Consider the following 14984-nt stretch of genomic DNA (forward strand, 5'->3'; position numbering starts at 1 on the left):
TCTGTCTTCCATAATAAAATGACATCTTTTCACACGGATGGATAGGTGCATTGCCAGGGCTTTCTGGGTGATACTAGTGGTAAAGAACCCGCCTGCCAGTGCAGGAGATGTAAAGGATGCAGTTTCAATCCCTGGATTGGAAAGATCCCCTGGAGGAGGGCATGGCAACCCACCCCAGTATCCTTGCCTGGGAAATCCCACGGACAGAGGAGCCTGGCGGGCTACAGTCCTTGCGGTCACAAAGAGTCAAACACACCGAAGAGACTTAACATGCATGCGCTGGCGCATTGCCAGGGTTGGTATTGCCGTTGTTGCAACAGCGACGGATGCGTTGTTCCAACTCGTGGTCTTTCCCTCTTAGCGACAGCTCTCTCAGTGCAGCACTGTTCTGATGATCTTCCAACTGAGGAGGAGTTCAGAAAAGCCCAGGGCAATGCTAACTGGATTTACCTTCCTATTTCATACATTAATCTTTGTCGTCAGATGTCTTGGACTGCAGTAGAGCTGAAAGGTCTAACTAAAGGAAGCAAGAAGGGTGGCTACGTACAGAACCAGAGCAAAAACCCCACACTGGATATATGTGGGAGTATATACGTTACTAATTTTCACATCTTGTGTAAAATACAAATGAGTCCATGGATAAAAATGAAGTCGTGTTCATCATGGTTTTTTATAAGAATTAGGATCAAAAAACGTACTTGAAGTTACCACTTTGTTCTCAAAAGCTTGAATGATGCTTTCACTGACACAAAATCTACATAAGCTGCCATTGAAACTCACAGTGTGTGGTTATGCAAACAGGAAAAACGACAGAAATTAGCGTAGAAATCTGAGCATGCTGTGCTATATGAAAGAGCTTTTCTCTTTAACCAGAGAGAATCACTTCATTTCAGAATATAACTGTGTATATCCACCCAACCATCAGTATAGAATATGTGGGTAAATATGTGTGTGTAGGTATAAATCACACTAGCTGTAATATGATATTATAAATGATAGTAAAGAGAGTGAGCATTATCAAATGTAGGTAATATTTCTTTTCCTCCACACTTAACCAGAAAAAAATAAAAAATGGTGGGGGGCAGGGAAAAAAAGTGTCTTTACGCTTCTAAATGGATTCTGGCTGTTAATATTATTTATTGCAAATAATATTATCAGGTAGTGAAACATTGATGTCTTTGAACTCCTTGCAGTTGTGTGTAATACTGGAGCCAATGCAAGAACTGATGTCCAGACATAAAACTTACAACCTCAGTCCACGAGACTGCCTAAAGACCTGCTTGTTTCAGAAGTGGCAGCGGATGGTGGCGCCGCCAGGTAAGACCTCACTCTTCACTCTCCATCTACATGCTTTTTCTGAGGCTTCTTCTGGGGATGAAGGGAGAGGAAACAGGAGTGATTGTAAATGTATCAGGCAAAGTAGTTTATAAGGGATGTTCTGACCCTGATGTTGGATCCAAAGACACTGAGTTGGTGAAGGGCAAGCATTCTTCTTCGATGTAGTGACCGTGCTCCACAGTCTCCTCACTTGCTAGATTTAGGAGGACCTGAAATTCACAGAAGGAAATTCATTTCTTTAATGTTACCGAGAAGATGTTGATAAAGCCGAGATGAGAACCAAGGTTCACTGTCTCCCAGGCCAGTGGTCGTTCTGCTGGACAAGACTGGTGACCGCTGATGGCTTACTTTAGTTTTCTTTGTCCTTTGAAGAATGGTCGAAATTAGGAAAAGAAAGGGGAGAAGGAAGAAGAAAGGAAGATTGGGGGAGTGGGCAGAAAACAGGAAGAAGGAAGGGAGGGAGGGGGAAGGAATAGATGGAGGAAGAACGGGAAGGAGGGAGGGAGAAAGTTTTGCCATTTTTAAAGATATGTAATATCAAAGGGTACTCTGATCATGAAAAGAATACATAAAAGACCCCATTTCTCTCACTTCCCTAGGATGCAGTTTAGATACTGTAGTCTCCTGCTGGGGTTCTGAAATTACTGCTTCGAGTCATCATTAATTGTCTTTCTATCTAATACATTTTCACTCCCAGGCGTGTGCTGAGCCTCATTGATCATAAAAGCAAAATGTATCCATTCGCTAAAAATTATTTTTATGAAGAGTAATTATTAACAAGAGGGACATAGCTTTCTGAATCATGAAATATAATGGTCACCTTCCACTGGTAATTGGCCAGCGGTTTTAAATAAAGAGAATATAGTCAATATAATCAAGTACATGTTTAGAAAGCTGGGAAAATGAGCATTACTTTATATAGAATAGTTGCATCCCCATCTTAGGGGAATTTTCGACATTTAGAACATCATTTTTCAAAGATATTAAATGTGCTTAAATTGGCCTTATTTTCTCTTTCAATAGCAATAAGGTTTTATGGGGAAAAAATTTCACTCACTACAGGTCTTGAAGACTTCTATTTCCTGATGTATGCACATGTAATTCATATGACGTGTGTGTGTGTGTGTATGTGTGTGTGTGTTAGTCATTCAGTCATCTCTAACTCTTTGTGACCCCATGGACTGTCACCCACCAAGCTCCTCTGTCCATGGGGTTTTCCAGGCAAGAACACTGGAGTGGGTTGCCACTCCCTTCTCCAGGGGATCTCCCTGACCCAGGGATTGAACCGGGGCCTCCTGCATTGCAGGCAGATTCTTTACCATCTGAGCCACCAGGGAAGCCCCATAATTCATATATTATCCATTAATTCAGTCATTAACTCAACAACTATTTATCAAGCCCCTACGAGATGCCAGGCACTGGTCAAGCCACTCTGCTTATAGCATGGCATGAAAACAGTCACAAATCACAGTCTCTCAGACCTTTCCTTTTTTTTTTTATTGAATCCTCACTAGGGTTATTGTGAGGTATGAGATATTTCTTGTTATTCCCATTCGATATAATAGGCCTGAGATTTAAAGCAGAGCTTGCCAAAGTTAGTGCAAGGCTAAATCAATGGAGACCTATGTCACAATAAGTTTTTATGTCTTCAATTCATGACTTTATTCCTACAGCTACCTACAGGCAGTAGGAGCCACACTGAGCATACATTTTAGGCATATTTTCCCAAAATTCCATTAAAAAATACAATTTTTTTTTTAATAAAAAGCAGCAGATTTCAATTCAAGTCAAAGGAAGAAGGTTCTGGTCAGGGAAGACTGGGGTATCTGCTTAACTTTAGACTGTACCACTCAACTCACCTCCAGCTGCCTAAGCTGGAACAGTTCTGTTTTCTGTTTCCATAACCTTCAGAATAAGCACCCATAACTCTCCATGGATAGGGATGTTAGGCCTCTGTCAATGAATATCTTCAGACATTAAGATGAAAATACTTATGAAAGAAAAAATAATATCTAAATAGAAACCTTCTACTGCTTCATCAAAAGTCAGGAATAACATGATGGACCAAGTAGTCTTTGAAATGAGCCTTAAAACAAACTCACCCCATTGTCCACTAGAAGCAGCAAAGATGTCTCAAGAAAATGCCAAAGGTCCCCTCACTTAGTTCCAGTACGGCCCTAACTTACCTTCTCTCCATCAGGGCTGGATCTAGAATAGGGTTAGCAAATGATGCTCTTACATAGCATTTCCAGTAAGGGCCTGGAACAGTCTTCTGAAAGTTTCTCATTCTTAAAGCAAAGATTATAATAGTACCTAATTAATAGAGGTGCTATGAATATAAAGTAATGACCAAAAATGTTAAGAATATGAAAAGAATGAGTCATGCTCACAATACATAATAAATAAATGAAATTCTTCTTACTACACATTTCCATAAGTCTGTACACTTCCAATAAGATCTTGCCTCATCCTTCAGGTTCAAAAAGAAAATTTATAAACCTTCTGGAAGAGGTCTAGTTTCCTTTCATTAATATATTGATTATAGCATATTAAGACATATTCCCCACAGGACTTTTCCAGTTAATTGCATTCTTTAAACACTAGGGCTTGGGAATCCGTAAGTTCCGCATCAATGGCTGGTTGGATGGACACTTCTTTTTACTTCAGCATTCCAAGGTGTAGTAGAGCTTGGCTGCAATATGACACTTGGCCAGTAGGTGCTGCACTTACTCAGTTGGTCCCTAATTTAACTAAGTTCATGCAGGTGGTGCTAGTGGTAAAGAATCCACCTGCCGATGCAAGAGTTGCAAGTTTCATCTCTGGGTCGGGAAGGTCCCTGGAGTAGGAAATGGCAACCCACTCCAGTATTCTTTTTTTTTTTTTCCCACTCCAGTATTCTTGTCCGGAAAATTACATGGACAGAGGAACCTGGTGGGCTGCAGTCCATGGGGTCACAAAGACTCAGATACAACTGAGTGTCTGTGTGCACGCACACACACACACAAACATACTTTTCTCAGGCCTTGGAGGCTCCCTAGGAATCTCAGTCTGAATACTGTGAAAGTCTCTCAGTCGTGTCCAACGCTGCAACCCCATGGACTGTACATGGATTCTCCAGGCCACAATACTGGAGTGGGTAGCCTTTCCCTTCTCCAGAGGGTCTTCCCAACCCAGGAATCAAACCCAAGTCTCCTCATTACAGGCAGAGTCTCAGAGCCCTCCTTTTATTATAAAAAGAAGGTAGGCCATAAAAAATTTTTCTCCAAATTCATAGTGGTAATAATATTTTAAGTTCAAATTGTGATAGGGGTATAAGTCACCCCTAAGACTTATTCATAGATGCCAGACATATAGATGGGCTTCCAAGGCGGTGCTAGTGGTGAAGAATCCACCTGCCAAAGCAGAAGAGGGAGACTCAGGTTCAATCCCTGGGTCAGAAAGAGCCCCTGGAGTAGGAAATGGCAACTCACTCTAGTGTTCTTGCCTGGAAAATCCCATGGACAGAGGGGCCTGGCGGGCTCGAGTCCAAGGGGTCACAAAGAGTGGGACGTGACTGAGCAGGAGACATGCTCAGAAAGAACATTTAAATCAGAAAGAACAATTAAATGCAAATCATTTTATAGACATGTTAAAGAGAAGAAATTCCATCATTTTGTGCTAAAACTAGATCGTCAGTTCTCTCCTTTTTGTGTTTGGTCAAGTTAAAAGAAACGGGGGTGGGGGAAAAGTGTCGACAGTCTAGTGTTTTCACTTTCCGAAAACGGCGTCCTGGCGGGCCGGCGGCGCGCGCCCGGGAGCTGACCTGCCTCCCTGCTCCCTATTGCAGCAGAACCCGCCAGGCAACCGACGACCAAACGGAGGAAACGGAAAAACTCCACCAGCAGCACCTCCAACAGCAGCGCGGGCAACGCCGCCAACAGCGCCGGCAGCAAGAAGAAGACCGCGGCCGCCAACCTGAGTCTGTCCAGTCAGGTACCTGTAAGTCTCGCTTTGCTCGTAGGCTGCAATTCCCGCCTTTGCCATCTCCCAATTCCAGGGGGGCCCCCGCAGGAAAGACTCTTAGCTGCAGAGACCTTCTGGACCGGGCGGGCGGGAGGTGGGGTGGGGGAAGCGGCAGGCAGGGACGGGACTTGGGAGGAAGGGGGAAGGACTCTGTCCTGAAAACCAGCCCCTGCAAACTGGGACCTAGAAAGCAATTCGCAGAGTCTGTGCTGCAGCGGGGCAGGAATGAAAATGCCGTCAGAGTCGCAGACAGGGGACATGTCACCTAAGGTTTAATTAAAATATCACTGAGCGATGTGCCTAGTGGCAGATGAGGGGCTCTGAGCACCATCGCCGGGACCCCGTGTTCCACTGGAAAGCTAGCTCCTGGCACTCAGACTCCAGATTGTCATTCGGCTGTCCCCAGCCCCTTCCTGCCCCAGACATGGGCATCTCCTCTTATTTTAAGACTCAAGTAATTAACTCAAGGCCAGGGCAGCTCAGTGGATTTCGCTTCCCCTGTTTCACTAGCTTAGGGGGAGTTTCAGCCCCAGGTTTGGGTTCAACTCTCTTGACCTCTTGACCCTTTTCTTTCAGTTCTGGGTCTTGAGGAAGGAAATGGGCTGCTCAGAAGGGGGCTTCTTTGAACTCTGAGACTGATAGCCGAGGGTATCCCCAGACAGGAACTTTCTTCCTCTCCTCTTGATCTCTTCTGCAATCCTCTCCCTTCCTCCTGATTTCTTCTGGACTCTGAATTCCTCATCCCAGAATTAGACCACTTACTGCTTTTATTGATAAATTCTCACGTTCCTTGAAGCACGTCTTGCCTCTTCAGTGACCTGCGGGTTTTCCTTCTCTGCAAACCTTGGTACATCACCTCACCAGGCTTTCGACTGTCCTTGCCTCCATCCCGGGGATTCTCGTGGTGCCTCAGAGGTGCCCTCTGGACCCTGTGTCTTTGAGAGTGTGCCCTTTCTTGTAGCCGCCCTCTTCCTCCAGTGCAGTTTTTTTACCTCTCCCCTCTTTCTCACTCGTCTCCCCTCTTGGGCTGTGGCCCTCCTCCTTCAGGTTCTGATCCTGCTCTGTCTCCTGTCCATGTGAGAGTGGACCGTCCTTTCCAGAAGGTTCTCCGCTTCTAAATGTGGCTTTCAAATCTGTCCCCTACCCACCCACTTGCCCCCACATCCCATTGGTCAGTTCTCTTCAGCTAAACCCAACCCCATCAGCGCATCTGAGAATTACCTGGCCTCTCCTCCTGTCCTCCATAGACAGAGGGTATGGTCATCATTCCCCAGTACATTAAAAAGAAAGGGTCACAAGAGAGTGGCCAGCCTGTGGGGTAGGTGTCATTTTAATTTCAAGAGCGTTAAGAATTTCAGTCTTTAGATAATACCAGAGCCACCTCTGTTTTTTGAACTGGGCTAGCATCCCTGAAGAGTGAGGGGGGTGGAAATGAAAGGAGAAATGCAGTCTTCTTATTAAGGTGCCAGTAAGTTATACCCATGGCTGGTTAAATGGAAAATGCATAGAAAAAAAAAATGGCCAGGTGTAAATAAATCGGCCCCCAAAGCATACACAAGTAGCCTATTTATTCATTTAACCCTAGAGTTTTAGAAACTAAAGGTTGTTACTTTCCACAAACAATTGAAAGTACATTCCAGAGATTTCTGGAACTCTGATGTAGCTACTTAGAGGCACAGGGACTGCAAGAATTCAGAGCAGTTCATCAAGCATTTTCTGAACTCCTATTGTGTGCCCTACACTATGCCAGGTGTTGGAAATCCCAAGATTTAAAATAATTTTTTTAAAAAGGCCAAAAGATGCCCAAGCTCTGTCATTGAAGAGCTCACTTTTTTTTTTTTTTTAAGAGCTCACTATTTAAAAGAGGGAAGATGAAGAGGTTTCTTCTTTCCTGCCAACTCAGTCTCCTGGGGTCAACTCTCAGGGTAGGGTGTCCAGAAAGATTCTAAGCCTGAACTGGGCATGGTAGGCCATCCATTAGTGATGTCTGCCATGGGTACAGAATAGCAGCTACCTGTCCGTGTATTTTAGCATACCTGGGCCTAGTCAGAAGCATTGCAATTTTTTTAAAGAGCACCTAACTTTTTCTACTCCGTTACATTCTTGTCCTCCCAACCAACCATTGCATTTTGCTGGAAGATACCTATGTTGCTGCTGCTGCTAAGTTACTTCAGTCGTGTCTGACTCTGTGCGACCCCACAGACGGCAGCCCACCAGGCTCCCCCGTCCCTGGGATTCTCCAGGCAAGAACACTGGAGCTGGTTGCCATTTCCTTCTCCAATGCATGAAAGTGAAAAGTGAAAGTGAAGTCGCTCAGTCATGTCCGACTCTTAGCGACCCCATGGACTGCAGCCCACCAGTCTCCTCCATCCATGGGATTTTCCAGGCAAGAGTACTGAGACGGTTTTTAATGAGTTGAGACCCTTCGGACAAGAGCAAGGCACCATTAGAAAATGCAGGAAGAATGTTAGTAGTATCCTCACCGTGCAATGAAGGAGATGTTCATTAAGTGAAACTTAGAAATGGCCGAGAGAAACAGAGAAGTCATCCAGGCTAGGCAAACGTGTCCATTCCTGTAGGTCCCCCGGCTGGTTGGATGTCAGATGATAAGCACCTACTGGCTTGTAAGGGTCACACCTTTCAGCCCTGTGTCCTGAGTCACCCACACCCTGTTCCTGTTTGACTAGAAATGCCACTTGCTGGCCTCAGCTGCCCTGTCTGAAGGCATGGACAGGGGTGTGTGTTACGGCCAGACGGCAGCGTGTGTGTCCGGCAAGGACTCGGGTTTAATTCTAGGCTTCTGCTTCTCACTCCATGAGCAGGGGCTAGGAGCGACCCCGAACCACAGCCTCAGCCCTGGGAGGGATGGATACCTATGTCAGTCCACAGCAGTGACCCCTGCTGGCCAGTTTAAGAAGAAGCATGGAGGAGCCCTAAAAGGAGTCCCTCCCAGTCCTGCTCAGAGGTTGGTGGTCCTCGCTGGGGGGCTTAGTGAGAAGATGTAACAGGGGCACCAGCTGGTGGCATCCCAGGGTCTCCAGCAAGGAGCAGAGGAGTCTGCCTCGCAGGGAGTTGAGACCACATGGGTTACTCTCAGGTGGACCAATATTGCCTTCTGTTTGTGGTGGAGGGGTGTCCCCACAAGACAGGGCAGGAAATGCAGCTCTCACTGCAGATGTTGAATGATGCGGTGGGGGGGTGGGTGAAGATTTTTAAAAATGTGGGAGTGTGGGGAAAATGATGCCAATACTCCATTAGAAGGAGCCCCAAATGTACCTTGGGCTTCCCAGGTGGTGCTAGTGGTAAAGAACTCAGCTGACAATGTAGGAGACAAAAGAGATGAGGGTTCGATCCCTGGGTTGGGACGATCCCCTGGAGAATTCTGGAAATGACAATCCACTCCAGTATTCTTGCCTGGAGAATCCCATGGACAGAGGAGCCTGGCAGGCTGCATTCCATGGAGTCGCAAAGAATAAGACACAAGTGAAGTGATTGAGCACGCACGCAAAATGTGCCTTATGTCTCCACTCATTTCGTGAAGATAGCAAGTCAAGCCCACCTGAGTGGAGAACCCATGTCCTAGCCTGGAGGTTTAGCAGAGCCAGTGAGAGTCCTGTGCATAATTGTGTAACTGTCCTCAAGCCTCTAGGTGCATACGAAGTCCTTAGCACATGTCTGTTTTATTATAACTTGCCATCTATTCATCACTCACACATGCACACACGTGTACACACACTCATGTACGTACACCCACGATTATGCATCTGGCTAAGGATATGTTTTATAATCAGTGAGGCAAACGTGGCATCTCTCTGAAATTTCAGATGCTCAAAAATATCTATGCCTGGGCATCTTTTCCAGTTGTTCCTGGAACAAAGATATACCAAACATACTAGAAGGCTATATGAGCCCCATTTGAAGAGATTCAAATCACTATTTTCATAGAACTTTTCTGGAATGGCTGTTGTTTGCTGATACTGTGAAGGCATCTGGAGTGTTGGGAACTTCTTTGCTAATATCACTTTTAAGTCAGCTTCTCCTGTTTCTGAATTATGCTTACTTCCTCCCATTCCCCCAGCCTCTCTGGCTGACCTTGGACTCACAGTACAAAGGCAGACCCACACGTCGGTTCTAACATTCTTCTCCTGCCCTGTGACACCTAACGCCTGTATTTTCCCAGCTCTTCAAAGGGTGCTGCACCGAAGTCACAAGACGGGATTCTCTCTTGTGTGGCGCTCTGCTGCATCTTAACCTGGTCTTGCCTCCTGCCTTTTCTCCTGACCGTAAGCACAGTCTCCCGATGGCCTGCAGTGAAGGGGCACTTTTTGTGTCCCCAACACCCCAAGGGATCAGGTGGAAGCCCCGTTCCATCTAACATCCTATCGTCTTTCTTGACACTCGAAGTCTGTGTCTATTTTGCATCTCATTTCAAGAGTCCTTGTGAGTCTCTTATAAGTCAGTGTCACGTCTAGCTCTTGGTGGCATCATAAGGACATTCTTAGGGACTCACAATTCAATACCCTGCCTGCACCTCGATAGCTGAGTCTACTCAGGTTACCTTTGAGCCATTTACTTCATCTGGGACATTTCTCTTTAACATCCTTGTTATCATTTCACAAGAGTGATTGATTAGTCTGAAAGCACAGTGTGAAACCTATTCATTATCTTCCCTCTAATTCAAGGGGAATCGATCTATCTGACAAAGAAGGTTTTCCATTCCCAAACAAACCAGGTGGTCACAAAGGGATTAGTTCACGGGCACCTTCAAAATTCGAGAAGGGCCCTGGAGGAACAGCTGGACCTTTCTCCTAACCACAGGCAGTGGTCCACTCATAGACTGCCCCAGGCAGCCTCTCTTGCCCCCGTGGAAAGAACGTTTGCCCAGTTGTCAAGGCAAATTCGCATCCATGTCAGCAAATGCATACTTACATTTCCAAAAGCATCTGGCTGGCCCTGATGTTTCGGCTTCAGCCGAGGCCGAGGGCAGTCGGGCACTCTTAAGTAGATGGTTGCTCAGAGCTGGCAGAGCAGGATCCACCTGACGGACGCCCCGTGCCGTGCCCAGGTCAGCCATCGGGCCAATAGGGCCCCCTTGGAACACGGAGGCCAGAGCCGCGCCTTGGCTAGGCTTTCCTCTCCCCTGTCCTCGAGTTTCTGCAGCGGTGGCCTCTGCCAAGCTCCCAGCTCTAGGAGGTGCCTTCCTTGTTTGCATGGAAGGACAGTTTGTACTTAAAGGAGTGATTAGATGGATTCTTCTTGCACACTTGCATCTCTGATGACTGCCAGCTTCATCGATGTAATTATCATTAGTTCTCTTCGTCTTCCTTTAATGGCACCAGCTGGACAGACTGGTTCTCTTTACTGCCCAGATTGGTGGTGGGGTTGCCTGTGTGGGGATAGGTGACAGGCACCACGGAATAACAGATGGTAAATTCAGGGCTTGTTGGCAATCAGCAGGTTTTTGCTAATGACTTAATTAGCTATGCAAATTGTCAAATCAGTGTGAACATTGTTTTTATCGAAAACTTTACCTAAATTAATTACCATAATTAAGTAGCAGAATGTCAAGGATGTTGGCTGCATAAAAGGGCCTGGCTGAGTAGGAAAAAAGAGAGATCTGTCTTCAATTAAAACATATACCGTCCGTGGGACAGAGAAAGTGCCGTTTGGAATGAGTTGCACGAATGCGGCAGAACCGCGTCCTCCCCGGCGTTGGCTGCTTTCTCAGTAGTTTGCAAAGCCGCCCCGAGACCCTCAGTAAGAGTGGTGGCATTTCCGAGGTCTCGCAGAGCGCCCACTGCCCTCTCAAGAGTCCCCAGTGTCGGCAAGTTGCAAAGCGTGGATTTTTTTAATTTTGAAAAATCCATTTTTTTATTTCTGCAGATTGCTAGCATTGCTCGTTCTCCGGTGTCAGGCTGCACACTAAGGACATAAACTCGCGTGGTTGTTTCCCGTCAGGAGGCGATGTTTATTTCCTGTAGAAATCCAATATGCGTCTTGGCCCCCCCGCCACTGAGACTTGGCCCCGGTGTTACAGGACACGGTGTGTCTGACCCGGGTCCCCCAGCGCCTCCTCCCGCGAGTGTTTTAAGTGGGCTTCTCTCTTCCAAGGTTCCCTGTAATAATGTCAGCTGCTGTTCACAGGATGTGATGGTGGTAGGAGAGCCAACTCTGATGGGAGGTGAGTTTGGGGACGAGGACGAAAGGCTAATCACTAGATTAGAAAACACGCAGTATGATGCGGCCAACGGCATGGACGACGAGGAAGACTTCACCAATTCACCCGCCCTGGGGAACAGCAGCCCATGGAGCAGTAAACCTGCCGCCACTCAAGAGACCAAATCAGAGAACCCCCCGCCCCAGGCTTCCCAGTAAGAGTGACCGGCTCCAGAATCCACTGTCCATAGCCCCCGTGGGTCACGCTCACTATTTCAGATCCTTACTTACAGGAGACGAAGGAGCAGACGTTAAAACTTGGCCACGCAAATACTGATCTCTAAACCACAATGATCTCAGTTTCTTTCTTCCTTTTTTTTTTTCTTAAATTGAGAGGACCATTCCAAATAAACGTCCATGACCCCTCCCTGGAGGCCTTCGCAGGTAACACAGATACTGGCACTGATCATAATTAAAACAAGAGCAAATGCTAGCGCTTCTCCTGGCTCAGTTTGAACCTTGTTTGTTAATTTCCTTTCGCCAACCCCGCATCCAACCATCCAACGAAGGCCATATTGTCAGTAAACCCTCAGTGCTCAGGATCCCATTCTATGCCGAATCCAACTACAGATGACTTTTTAATATTGTAAAATATTTTCTGCTTTTTGACTTGCATCTGAGAGTTTCTTGTTTCAGTAAAAAAAGAAAAGGAAAAAAAATCCGTTTTTGGAAAGTAATTTAAACGTACCTTTATTATTATTTTTTTTTTTCTCCTTCACCTTTTCTTTCTTTGGGTAACAGCGAAGAGGGCCCAGCGGGGTAATTTATGGCCAAGCTAATGTCAGTTGGTCCTCGAGCCCGAGTTGGTTCAGTCGAGCCTGAGTGCAGAAACAAGAAATGTCTTTTTGTCATCAGAGACACCAAGACAGATTTTTATGTAAAGAAATGCACCTGGCCCCTTGAGAATGTATTCGTTTGTAAAATTGCTGTTGATCCAAATATTTCAAGCCATGTAATCCATTAATTTTGTGGGCAGTTTAATAAATCTGAAACTTTTGGGTTTCTTTTTTTTTTTTAATTGTATCTGAGTTGACTGTTGTTTCTCTTCATAGTATATTTCCTGTATAATATTTTGTAAAGCCCTCACCTGGTTCTTTTATGGGGACTTTTCTTTGGGGGCAATTCCAGTGTATTTATGTGAAACTTTATAAAAGAACTAATTTTTCCATTTGCATATTAATATGTTCCTCTATACATGTAAAGACACAGTGGCTCGTGTGTTATAAAACAGCTGTATTTTATGTATGCTTTACTGATAAGTGTGCCAATAATAAACTGTGTTAACGACCAAAGCAAAGGAGTCTGCGTATCTGTGATGCTGGCAGAGAAATCTGCCCACGATGATGAGACGTACTGAGCATGGATTTATGACCCAAATCCCACATGGAGTAGGGCTGTGAAAACGGCTCATCCTTATAAAGTACAGTTTCTTCCACACTCACTGCAGTTTACCTGGGCAAATACAGAGGTGCCTTCTCTGTGCTGGCCACTCTGCTGGCCGCAGACACAGGGATTGGAAAACAAGCATTGACCTGGGTCCCTATGGCTGGTCAATACAAGGGCAGCAGCTTCCACTCACTGAGTGCTTGCTCTGTTCCAAACATCTCAATTTAAGGTCCGTCGACATTACTTCAGGCTTCCCTGAGAGCTCAGACAGTGAAGGATCTATCTGTAATGCAGGATACCCAGATTCTATCCCTGGGTCGGGAAGATCCCCTGGAGAAGGGAATGGCAACCCACTCCAGTATTCTTGCCTGGGAAATCCCGTGGACAGAGGAGCCTTTATTTCAGGTAATCCTCACAGCTCCACCAAGTAGGCCTCCATTTCCCCATTTTTTATAAACCAGTGCTCCCACTTGCCTGTTTTTCTAAAAAGCTTATTATACAAATATTACGGAAAACTCATTTGAGGACTTTGGGTCTCAAGAACTTTCGTCGCATTTGTCTACTCTGTTCGAGTGAGAAAGATGAGAGAAGAAATCTGTTAGCGTTAACTGGGTGTGTATAAAGTGCCAAGCCATAGTAATAGATCATCTCAGCCAGTTCTGGAAAAGAGGGGCTTGAAAAAGAGAAGAGAAGGGAGAGTGTGTCTCTTAGGTTGAGATTCCCAGAAGCAGAACCCTAGACCACAATTTGGGGCACAGAGTTACTGAGGGGATCTTCACAGTTAAAAAAAAAGATCTTTAAGGGAGTGGAGGGGGGAAGACGGGAAAGAGGAAAGAGCTAGGAAAGCTGGGAACTCAGAAAGCCGACTTGCTGAGCCTGGTCCATGGTGCAGGGGAAGGCTTGGGGCACAGAGTTCTCTGACCCTTGCAACTCAGCGGCCAGATTTCTGTACAGCTGTACTGGTCAGTCATCGGCTGGGGCCACTCCCAGGGGGTGTGGGAGGCAGTATCTTCAGAATAAGATGGGCCCCCATCAGCCAAGGGCTGTCCTGCAGAGGAGAGATCAACTGGAAGGCCACAGTCTCAGCATCTCGGCATGGGTAGGCCAGTCCCGAAAGGGCAGCAACCGTCTGCTTCGGGAAGTGACTTGCCCATCTCAGAGCTCATGGGTGACACCGGTGGAATTTGTTTCTGCATCTCCCTTGACTGCAAAGCCTCTAGGGTTCGTAGTTCTCTCTAGAGCATCGCATTGTTTCCTTACAACATTAGCACTGGGAGGAAAATGTGCAGTAGAGTAGCGACAGAGCTAAAGGAAATTGAGGGAAACAGCTACTGTGATTGAAACTTCGCCACTAGGGTAAGAGAACTGCTGGCTTGTCCTCCGCCCACCTCATCATCTCAGCTTTCCTTTCATCAGTTCTTTAAAGTCACCAACCTGCAGTCATCACAGATGATTTCTGGGGCAGTTTGTTTGACGTCTGTTCCACTTATCTATTGCGACACAGATGATCGACCCCAAATCCGGAGACTCAAGAGGCAATTTATTATTACCAGTTAACCTTCTGAGAGCTCAATGGTCAGGCGGTCCGCACCTAGGGGCACAGACGTTGGTTGGAGATGGTGTCATCAGAGGTTTGGCTAGGCTGAACATTCAAGATGGCGCAGTCACATAGCTGGCGATTAGGGTGGGATTTAGGGCTGTTGAACGGAGTGCCTTCCTGTACAGCCTCTCCACGGGGCTTTCACAGAGAGAAGGTTGGGTTCCCAGGGGAGGAGAGGCGAACTGCCAGTGCCCAGAACTGAAACACCACCACTTTTCTGCGCTGTCCATCAAGGCAGGCCAGATGCAATGTGCAGAGACCCAGACTTCCCTCTGGGATGGGTAAGTAGCAAGATGCCTCCAACAAGGGGGGAAACTGCAGGCGGCCATGTTTGGAAACAAACCTCTATAGCATCCAGCACAGTTCACAGGCTGGTCCTTGCTTTCCTGACATTGTGTCCTTAGCCCCTTCCTACTGGTGCCTGACCATCATCTACCTACAC

The 14984-nt window shown here is 46.3% G+C and overlaps 1 protein-coding gene across 7 annotated transcripts in view; it reads left to right on the plus strand.

The window, feature by feature from the left end:
• LDB2 (LIM domain binding 2) overlaps positions 1-11847 on the plus strand; it is a 437523-nt gene extending 425676 nt beyond the window's left edge. The window contains exons 6-8 of one of the 7 annotated variants that reach the window (XM_070458086.1): positions 1194-1317; positions 5165-5316; positions 8163-11217. In XM_070458086.1, the coding sequence (XP_070314187.1) occupies positions 1194-1317; positions 5165-5316; positions 8163-8345 (459 nt within the window). In that variant the 3' untranslated portion in view covers positions 8346-11217. The other 6 variants (XM_070458082.1, XM_070458083.1, XM_070458084.1 and 3 more) reach the window with 6 other exon arrangements.
• Positions 11848-14984: the final 3137 nt, after the last annotated feature.

The sequence above is a fragment of the Odocoileus virginianus genome, chromosome 29 (genome assembly GCF_023699985.2).
Source record: "Odocoileus virginianus isolate 20LAN1187 ecotype Illinois chromosome 29, Ovbor_1.2, whole genome shotgun sequence".
Classification (NCBI taxonomy): domain Eukaryota; kingdom Metazoa; phylum Chordata; class Mammalia; order Artiodactyla; family Cervidae; genus Odocoileus; species Odocoileus virginianus.